This window comes from Anas acuta, chromosome 1, assembly GCF_963932015.1.
Source record: "Anas acuta chromosome 1, bAnaAcu1.1, whole genome shotgun sequence".
NCBI lineage: Eukaryota > Metazoa > Chordata > Aves > Anseriformes > Anatidae > Anas > Anas acuta.
The window spans coordinates 195,462,927-195,473,637 of NC_088979.1; the positions used below are offsets into that span (position 1 = coordinate 195,462,927).

The following is a 10,711-nucleotide window of genomic DNA, read 5'->3' on the forward strand; positions in this document are numbered from 1 at the left end:
CTTACAAATACTTGCAAAAAGTTGCAAATACTTGCAACTGCAAGTCCTTCAGGTTTAACTTTGACAATTTTAACAATAAATCAACAAATAATTGTCAGATGCCTGTCTGTCAGCAGGTACTGCCTAAAAATATCATTAATAATCATGTGCAATCTAATGACTAACAATGTCCTTAAATCACTGCAGTACAATGAAAACAAGTTGCATAGATAGGCTGTGGAATCTACATCCTTGGAGACATTCAGAACTGGACACAGTCCTGAGCAACCTGCTTTAGATGACCCTGCTTTGAGCAGGAAGCTGGACTACATGACCTCCAGATGCACCTAACAACCTTAGCAATGCTTTGATTCTGCAATTTTATATCTAGGGTTATTTGACAGATTCCAAATAAAGTACCAGTCTATATTTCTTCCTATTGACATCTCTGCTCTGTTCAGCTAAACTAATACCAAAACAAGATAAAAATAAGCTTTCAAAATCCCCTTCCTCTCTGCTTTATTACTAGCCAGTCTTTGGTGCCAGGTCTGCTATGCTTGAATTTCTATAAATTGATTAAAGTGTTTTTATTGGGAAAAAAAGGAAAAAAGAAAAAAAAAAAACAACACTCCTACATTGCAAATTTAGAATTAGAGTATCAGGATGCATAAGCAGCTGTTCAAGCAATAAGAAGAGATTAGACATTCATATGAAGCCTTATTTCCATACAGAGCAAATAAAGTGTACATATATGTGCAGGCATATATATAAGGCCAATGCAAACATCAGGTTAAGGTAGGTTCATTTGAAGTCCTAATATTACTTTCTATGCAATTTCTATGTTATATAATTACAGCAAGAATGGTGATCAAGGTTAGAAACAGTCCACAGAGATCTCTCTTAGCATCCCACAAGAATGAAACAACCTGAGTATCACCAAGTCAAAACTCATGACTCAGGCTTTCAGCTAATGAATGCTGACACAGTTATGAAGCAAGTCCACCCCAAATCCTTTTCCAAAACCCACAGTGGAGCTATGAACACTGTCTTTTCCATATTTGTTTGTTTACTTAGCTCTTGTAGCAGCATATTTTATGCGTTTATAAATATGATAGCATGTGACTATTGTGGTCTGATTATAAACATGGCAAATGAGTACTTAAAATCAGGGAAAAGAGCAAAACAGTCACAATGGTGTTCCCCTTTTTATATGAAGAAACAAGAGGACACTTTTGAAGACTGTACAGAGAACCACCACCTTCTTTTTCCCCTAAATCCCCTCTTACTTGCAGGTATTTTCCTACACAGCACGATTTTTTTCTCTGAACTTGTTAAGGCCTTAAATGATCATGATAGTACATTGAAATAAATCTGATGTTTCAGCATAATGAAGTTAAACTTTTGTCCTCTGGTAACAAACATCAGTTTAAAAGCTACTCACCTCTGTTATGTGAGGATTAGGATTAAATCCACACAGACTGCAGACTACAGTATGACACTGCGTGCATGCATTGTAATTGGCCTTTTCTGGAGTGTGCAGCAACAGTTCAGTGGTAGTGCAAAGAGGACAAAAGGTTTTCTTTGGGGCAGATTCAGCAGGTTGAGTTGCACTGGCTTGCTTTTGCTGTGAGGGTTTTTCAGGCCCTGGTTGCTGGCCTGCTGGTTTTGTAAATCCTGGCTGTTGTGCTGGGGGCTTTGTGGCCCCCACAGTCTGAGGTGGTGGTTTTGTAGGCCCAGACTGTGGTGGTGCTTGTTTTACAGGCCCGGCCTGCTGCAGAGGTGGCTTCCCAGGTCCAGGCTGCGGTGGTTGCTTTGCAGGTCCCATTTGCTGAGTAGATGGCTTTTCAGGTCCAGGTTGCTGAGAAGGCTGTTTCGGAGGCCCTGCTTGCTGGGAAGATGGCTTGACAGGACCTCCTTGCCTTGCCGGCTGTTGAGATGATTGTTTTACAGGTCCCAGCTGCTGTGATGATGGTTTTGCAGGAGGTGGCGCTTGGGATGATGTTCGAGCACTGTCTGGCTGCTGTGGTAATGGTTTTGCTGGGCCCGCTGAAGGTTTTGCAGAAGTTTGTTGCTGAACAGGCTTTGTTGGTTCTGACTGTTGGGGTTGAGATTTTTGTGGTCCTCGCGGCTGGGGTGGTTGTTTCACTTGTTCTAGCTTAGAGTCTGCTGGGTGACCAGGGCCTGGTTTCTGAATTTGCTTTGGCTCCCCAGGTTGCTGCTGCTGAGGCACTGCTTTGGAAGACTCACTTTGCTGAGGGATAGGTTTGACATGTCCTTGTGGCTGCACTGGCTTTGGAGACTGTTGCTGAGCTGGAAGTTTTGCACTGCCCCTCTGCTCCTCAGGTTTCCCCTGCTCTTTCTGGATAACCTTTTGTTTCCTACCGACTTCTTCATGGGCTGTATCTGAATCTGATATCAAATCAAAAGGATTGAATTTGTTCACAACTGAAGTGACTGCACTCAATGGATTGGCTTCTGAGAGAAAACTGGGCATCATACTTGGCTTCTGATCTTCTTTAAAATCAGTCCTGGACTTTGATTCCCTTAGACTAATAGAAGAAGGGCTCCGTCCAGGTGCCCGTTGTTCTGTCTTCAGCACATCTACTGTTCTGCTTTTACTTAAACCTGGTCCTGGATCTGGAGGCTTGCTTGGCTGTCTGGGATGGTGGCTTGTATCAAGCTCAGGATGTCTGCAGAAAAAATAAATAAATAAATAAAATAAAATAAAATAATGCAGAGTATTAGGGGAAAAAAATAACCTGTATCTGTGCCTCTGGAAGTGCTTAGGTAACACTGAAGTTCCTCAGGTGCTTAAGTGTTTGCAAGACCGAGATTTATTACACAGAGTGTGAGTGCATGTAATGTAAAAAGTATTTAAATTAAAAGTATTGTTCTATAAAGGCTTATGTAAATATTCACAAAATGATTTACTCTTTAGAAAATAATCTAGTACAATAACCATGTTTAACCATATAATTTTCTCTTCAAAAAGTTGAAGAACTCAAAGCTACAACTTCTTATTATACCTACATCCAAATGACTAACTTTTCACTCTGTCCCTTGGGATACAAACATTTGGAGACAAAGACTGAAAATAACAATTTTATTGGAAAATGAGCAGATCAAAGAACAACTTACACACACACATACTACAAAATATTTATGCACTTGTGTTCTGGCTATTTGCAAAAAATTTTGATATATATAGAATTCAATATGCATCAGGAATTTAAACTCCTCTTTTTGGTGAAAGTATTTACTTCACCGCTTATCAAACATAAGAATTTTCAACCAGTTGAAACATGCCAGTTGATAGAATAAGCTTGAAGGGTTTTTTTATTTTTGTTTTTCAAGTATCAAGGAGCTTCCTCCTAGCATGACCCCAGAAATTTGCATTGCCTATCAATAAAAACCCTCTCTCCAATAAAATTACATAGAAATGTTTCCTAATTTTCTAATAACAACATTTTGTTTTGTTTTCATACATGAGAAAAGAAGGCTAAAAATGTAGGAACTAAAATCAAGACCATGTCTTTAAACATGGCACAATATTCTAGTTGTTGCTATACTCAGCTGCAGCTTGAGGAAATCATATTGTAGGAAGTGCTATTGCTAAAGGATGTATTAAAATATTCTATTCAGTGTTATCATTGTGATTTTGCTGGAAGATATGGTGTTCTCTTAGCGCCACAACAGTGTTGCAACTATAAAATTTTCAGTTTTCAGTTTGAGAGATCCAGTTAGCTATGATTTTATTTTTCCAGATATTACATTTATTTTTGGACATTCAGGGCAAAATAAACAATCACTTCTTAATTTAATTCTAATCCGTAAACAGAACTGTGCAATATATTTATATTTTTCTTAGTTAAGAGTTTTATCAAAAGCTATAGAATTATATACAGTGCACTGAGCACTGTATTTTGCACTGTTAATATTACAATGGGCTTAGTATTCTGATATGATGAATATGTTTAGTTTTTATTGCATATCTAGTAATAGCAACATAAAAGGATAAAGCTAAGCAGTAGCCATTTCTGCAGTTACAATTCTCACAATGTGTGATTTTCTCTCCATCTTGTATCTGAACTGTTTTGGAAAATTAAAATTTTCCACATGTAGTGCTTGTTAAGGACAAACTCTTTCCATCTTTCCATACCTACATTTACTCTTCCCCACTCCTTGTAAAATTCTTGGCCTTAAGAGTGAAAAGTTTACAACCTTAACATGCTACCCAATAAAGGGAGCAGGCATGTCTCCACTGACACAGTAAATGCTAGTTAACTTATTCATGATGATGACAATTTACAAAATTCCAACAATAATTTAATTCCATCAAGTATTTTGCATTTTTGCAATAAAATAAAAATAAAATAAAATAGCAGTTTCATTAGCAGATAGGTAGGTCTACATGCAGTTCTATTTTTTGCATTTTAGACAAGCATTCTAGGTTTATCTGAAATATTGCTTGCTAAGTGAAATCACTCCAACTATATAGTAGCAGTCTGGTCCACTTTCAGCATTCATGTCTGCAAGTGTTGGAATGCTTCAATCAAGCCATGCAAAAAGTGATGGGAAAAAAAGGCTCAACAGTACTTAACAGTTTTAATAAATTAAAACAGGTCAGGAAACTTGGTACGATAGCCAAACCTTAGAGTGTGAAAATTAAAGAAAAAAAAAAAAAAACTATTTATAAAAAATGAGCTTGGGAATTAACAAGAGTAAATAACTCTCAACTCTTATTGCCGTGGAGTTCTCCTTCAGCTTTCACTTTTATCAGAATAATGTGATCCATAAATTTCCACCTAATCTGATGTCAGGACTTCAAATGAGATTACAACCCATGAATACACTGAATAAAAAATCTAAGTGATTCTGCAAGGCTGCTGGTGTACTCTCAAGACTAGATTTGTCTTGCCTTTATACATAGCAATGTTTCTAAGCAATGGAGACTGAGTGTGCTTAAATAGTGGAAGAAAAAGCCTTGAAAAGACAAGCTTCTTGAGAAATGTTACCTCTTTCAAAAGCCAGGATTTAATCTCTTTAGTTTTAGGTAGTTGAAGATTGAAGTCTTCTTTTCTACAGCTATTTTACAACCAATTGCATACTGACATCAAAAGAATTTAGTTAAACTGGAGAATGAGAAATTCTAAGGGGAAAAAAAAAAGTGTCTTTAATTGACAAGTGTTTTCTTATTTTTAAGCCATAAAAATCAGCATTAATCCAAATTCAACAAACAAAACAGTTTAGCCATCCCTCACCTAATTCCTTTCTTTGCTCTATGTTTCTCCTCACTTTAGCCCTGATTCACAGAACTCATCTTTATTCATTTAAGTGAGTATTATAGCCAAATCAAATCTTGCTTTGTAATTAAGCAGAAGTTTAACAGAAAGACTGTCGGTCTAGTTCTCTAAAATACTTTTTATAGTTAGGACATTAAAGGCACGTGTTATTACCATTCATCAGTATAAACAATTTTGAAGAGAACTACAATTACTAAACAATTACAAGACAGATCTCTGTATCTACAGGCAAGATATGTACAAACTTAAACATAGTCCTGGTGGTCTTTTTTTCAAATGACTTGTGATGGTATTAACAAAAATACAATTTTCTTCTGGAAAGTACACCACAAATACATTTTAGATACTCAGTAAGGGCTTAGCATTTTTTCTAAAACACACCTTTCTTTCTTGCTACTGTATGTTATGAACAACTTAATGAAATGAAAACAAGTAAAAAAACACAGTGATCTACTCAAAATAAAAATGATTGTATTAGATGGCTCAAGTTTTCACCTATTCCTTTCAGATGATGTGGAATAATACCTTAGCGAGTGGACATCTGACACAGTTGCAGGATCATTCAAGGTAGCTAGGACAACTAGAACAAGCTTCCAAATTAACTGTGCATATTTCAGCTAAAACTGCTAAACATTTTTTTTTTTAAGACAGGAAATTGAAATCGGATGGAATTATTCTATATTTCTAAATATTATTCTATATTTCTAAATTCTATATTATTCTATAGGTCCTAAGCATCCCAAACTCTGTGTGGAACCAAGAGAATATAACATTCAAAAATATAATAATATTAATAATAATTTACTTGGTGGAGGTGGGAGGAGGACTATTTAAAATAGAAAATAATGATCAGTCTCTCAGGTAAGACTGGATAATCACTAATGTTAAAATACAAGTACAGATGAGAACATCCAGTTAACAAGATGTGGAGAAAAACACACACAAGTACTAAGAGACAACCTAACAGGGTCACTGGCATAATGCAAGGCTATATACACTTGAAGCCTGAATATCAGCATTTGATCACCATTGCAATCATTTATCTTTCGGACTGGCATAGCCACATCAGAAAAAAAAAGCTGTTGAAGACAACAGTTGTAGAGCATTGCTTAAGAAGCACTTTCCACACAGACTTAAAAAAAAAAAAAAAAAAAAAAAAAGTTTGAAGTTATGGAATCTGAGTCTCAGCAGGCTAGTTCTTTACTTGGGTTAAAGTCTAGAAGAGGCTGATCCTTAATCTTTAGGTAAGTCTTACTCCAATGGTTTGGGTCATAATAATCATTCACTTAATAATCATTCCTATCATTGCTGGAAAATTTCAGCAGCAAATAGAGGTATAAAAGAGGAGCAAGTAAAGCCAAAAAAGCAAAGACAAGTAGAAACCTCATTATGTTATGACAGGCACAAAGATATGATGTGAATCACTACACACCCACAAGAGAAGCTAGATGATAGGCTATTATACTGACTTGGAGTTAAAAAGGCCAATTTATAAAAAAAAAAAAAAAAAAAGCAGTAATTCACAAATCTAGACTGCCTTTACTTTAAACAGAGAATGAAAGTATGGTGTACTAATAAGATCAAAAGAATTTCTGGTAGAATTTCTGATAACAGCATGTTTTTTAGGGGAAAAAATATGTTTATAAATGTAGGAATATTCATATTTTAGCCTGTTCTATGGTCTTCCAAGGACATTTATCTTTATATTGGAAGATTAGTATGAAACACTAAACTTTTTACTATTGTTCATAAGCTGTTTATACATAAGGGAATTCTGAGCTTAGTTTCACAGAACTGATCAATAAGATTTTTTCCTCACTAACATCTACAGAAGCTGGGTAAAGCACTGAACTGCATGGAATATTATATTCTACATACAGTGTTAATACCTGCTTAACAAATATGCGAGATTTGACTTCCAATTGAAAATAATAATAGTAATAATAAAACAGACATTCATCTCAGTTATAATACCAATGACTTCCGTACTTTACCCAAGGATGAATATGGTCCCACCCTCACTTCTTTTCTAAAATTCACTTATATAAACCTGATATTATATAAATGAAACATGCATTTATCGGGGGTGAGGTCAATATACAAGAACCGTGTTGAACACTACAGCAGGCTCTCTTCAGCATCCCCCTTCAAGACAAACAACACACCCAGAGCAACCGAGACGTCGGCCCTAGGCTAGGGGAAGGGGAAGGCAGCGGGTTCAGGACCGGGGACAGAGGCAGGGGAAGGCGGAGGTTATAGGACCAGAGACGGGGACATGGAAAGGAGGAAGGTTTAGGACCGGGGACAGGGACACGGGGGCCAAATTGCGGGCACCCAGCGGGGCAGGCCAGCGCTGGGGAGCGAACCCAGGTGGGCCGGGGACATCGGGCTTGTTGCACTTCGGGCAGTGAATTTACTACGGGGTAGGGAAGGACAGGGGAAGGGAGTGACCTAGTCTTCACAGATGAACGACGAGGTAAAGCCATTACTACACAGAACACTGAATTCTTGTTCTCTCGCCTCTCTTTCCTTCTCAAGGGGAAAAAAATCGAGAGGAAAAATAAATAAAGAAAAAAAAAAGCGACACTGGAACAGACCTCCTCCTCAATCCATTACTATTTAATGAAGCCAAATGATAGTTGTAGAGGATAAGAACTGGCAGAGTAATGGCTAGCAAATGCATTGTGCCCAAAAGCTTTGAAAGATTCAACAAGAATGCCTCTCCCCATACCTCCATAAAGAGATGCTTACAAAATCCATCCGCCCTGGGGAGAGCTTTCCTGGCTACTACCTGAGCAGTAGGGCACTCCAACCCCATAAAGCACACACACAGACACACAGAGAAAACCGAAATGTAGGCTGCAGATCTCCCCCTCCCAAGGCACAGAAAGTACCCGTGCTCCGGATCGGTGTGACGGGAGGGAAGAGGAAGGGGCGCAGCCCACTGGAACCGATGACCGCCGTTATTAGCAGAAAGCCCCGGAGTGGGGACGAAAAAGCTGGGCTGTGCGCTCTATCCCAGTGCCAGCCTCCCCCTTCCCTCCGGCAGGCAGCAAACCGCAACGCCCGCTCCCGATGCAAAGGGCCCGGATTGCATCGCGACTCGCCCCCAGCCCCACCACGAGAAACGGGAAAAACGGGGAAGGGAGCAGGGGGAAGAAGGGCGATTTTGCGTGCGTGCCTTTGCATGGAAGGCGGCTCCGCGCCGGCGAGGTTCCCTCTGGGCAGCCCCTGCGCCCTTGACATGACAGCGGCGATCTGCCTCCTCTCCTCCTCGCTCAGCTGGCTCAGGTCCGCCTCCACGCCGGCCGGCACCAGGCGCTGCAAAGGGGCCGCGGGGCCGCCGCCATCCCCGGCAGCCGCCGCCGCCCCTTCGGGGAAGGCTCCCAGCCCTTCTCCTCCTTCCAGGCTCGCCTCGTTGCCCATGGCCGCTGCTCGCCGCTCTCCTCCTCTCTCCCCAATTCGGGCTCAGACCGGGGATGGGGGTCGGCTGGCCGGCTGCTGACAGCGCCGTTCCCCGGCGGGTGCTCAAAGCTCCGCGGCCGCCACCGCGGCCCCGAGCGGCGGCACCGGCGGCAGCAGCGGGGCCGGGCTCGGTGGCTGCCGCCGCGGCTGCCGGGGAGGAGCGGCGCCGCCAGCCGCCCGCCGCCCCACGCAGCGCATGCTCCGGGCGGCTCCCCACGCACACGCACTCACACTCCTCACACTCACACACGCTCACACACGCGCGCCGCCCCGCCCCGGGTCTCCGCCGATAAAGCCAACCCCCGAACACGGCACACCGCGGCGATCCGGCCGACAGCGGCACGGGGGAAGGTGGGAGGTACAGCTGGAGGATGTCCACCCGAGGTTTCCCTCCCCAGCAGGGCCGTCTGAAGCAGGTTGTACGGGCTGTTGAGCTTTGAAAGCCTCCATAAATGAAGATTTCACAGCCTCTCGGGGCTCTCATTTTCCAGGATTTGACTGCCGTCGTGGTGGCTGGTTCCAGTATGTCAGTGGCTTTTCAGGACTGGTGAGCCCCAGACTGCATACCGTACTCCACATGCAGTCTCACGACTGCTGAATAGAGAAGAATCACCTCCTTTATCCCTCTAGCTGCACCTATGGTGATATAGCCCAGCCCACAGCCACCATTCTGCATCACAAGGACATGCTGCTGCCCACCAGGACTTTTTATGGAAAGCTGTTTTCTGGCCACTCACCCCCCAGCCTCTCCCAGCATGTAGGGTTACTGCATCCCAGATACAGGACTTTGCACTTAGCTTTCTTCAACTTTGTGATGTTCCTGCCAGCCCATTCATTGCTCCTGCCTGTCAGGATCCCAGCAAGCAGCAGCCCTGTGCTTCACTGCTTTATTGTGTATCAACCACTCTCCCCAGCTGGCATCAACCACAGGCCAACCATGGGAGTATTCCACACCTTTGCCCACATCATAAATGGAGACATTAGATACTGCTTGTCACAGCTAGTAACCTTGCCACCAGTTGGACTAGGAACCGCTAACCACAAACCATTTAAGCCTGACAGTTCAGCCTATTTTTCATCTACTGTACAGGTCTCGCTTATTTGGCTCCAATGATATTATGGGAAATCATGCTGAAAGCCTGATGGAGCATCATTTGCCTGGGGTGAACACATGCTGGCTGTTCCCAATCACGTTCTTGTCCTTCATGTGCTTGGATAGGGCTTCCAGGAGGATTTGTTCTGTAACCTTCCCAGGAAGGGGACTAGCCCAATTAGGCTAACTGGCTTAGAGTTCTCTTCTGTATACCCTTCTTGTCCCCCCCCCTCCTTTTTTTAAAAAAAAAAAAAAACAAAAAAAAAAACAGGTACAGTGCCTGCCTTTTTCTGGTCATTAGGAAAAATTTCCCAATAACTTTTTGAAAATGATAGAAAGTGACTACACAGTAGCATCAACCAGCTCTCTCAACATCCTTTCATCCAGCCCATCTTAGTCCCTCGAGCTTCCATATGTCCAAACAATTTAAGTGCTCCCTAAATCTATCTTACTCTAATATAGATAATGTTTCACTCTCACATACTCTATGCTGCTAGGCTAAGGGACCTGGGAGACTGACTGACAAATCTTACCTATAAAAGCCATGGCAAAGAGCCACTAAGTACCTTGCTTGCCCTTTCTATATCTTTTGTCACTAGTTTTTCCTGACCTTTTGTTTGGGGGCTTTTTTTTTTTTTTTTTTTTTTTTTTCCAATAGCCAAACAGACTCCCTGGAAACCTTTCTAAGTTGTGGCACTAATGAACACACTGGAATATTCAAAACACACACCTAGCTCTTCACAAATAACAGTTGTTTTCACTATAAGGATGCAATAGCATTTGGTGTTCTTGCTTGTCTGCTTCTGTACTGCCATTACCATCTTTCTCAGAAACAGCTGTATGTACAATGTACATCATCTCCCAACATGAC

At 41.5% G+C, this 10,711-nt stretch overlaps 1 protein-coding gene across 16 annotated transcripts in view; it reads right to left on the reverse strand.

The window, feature by feature from the left end:
* PCLO (piccolo presynaptic cytomatrix protein) overlaps nucleotides 1–9,119 on the reverse strand; it is a 361,820-nt gene extending 352,701 nt beyond the window's left edge. For 5 of the 16 annotated variants that reach the window (XR_011092109.1, XM_068669955.1, XM_068669954.1 and 2 more), the window contains exons 1-2: nucleotides 8,464–9,118; nucleotides 1,421–2,669 (exon numbers count right to left, since the gene is read on the reverse strand). Coding sequence is in view for 14 of the 16 variants with exons in the window: in XM_068669955.1 (XP_068526056.1) it covers nucleotides 1,421–2,669; nucleotides 8,464–8,708 (1,494 nt within the window). In the remaining 2 variants the exon portion in view is untranslated. Of the gene's footprint in view, nucleotides 1–1,420; nucleotides 2,670–8,463 lie in introns of all 16 variants that reach the window. The other 11 variants (XM_068669948.1, XM_068669944.1, XM_068669945.1 and 8 more) reach the window with 4 other exon arrangements.
* Nucleotides 9,120–10,711: the final 1,592 nt, after the last annotated feature.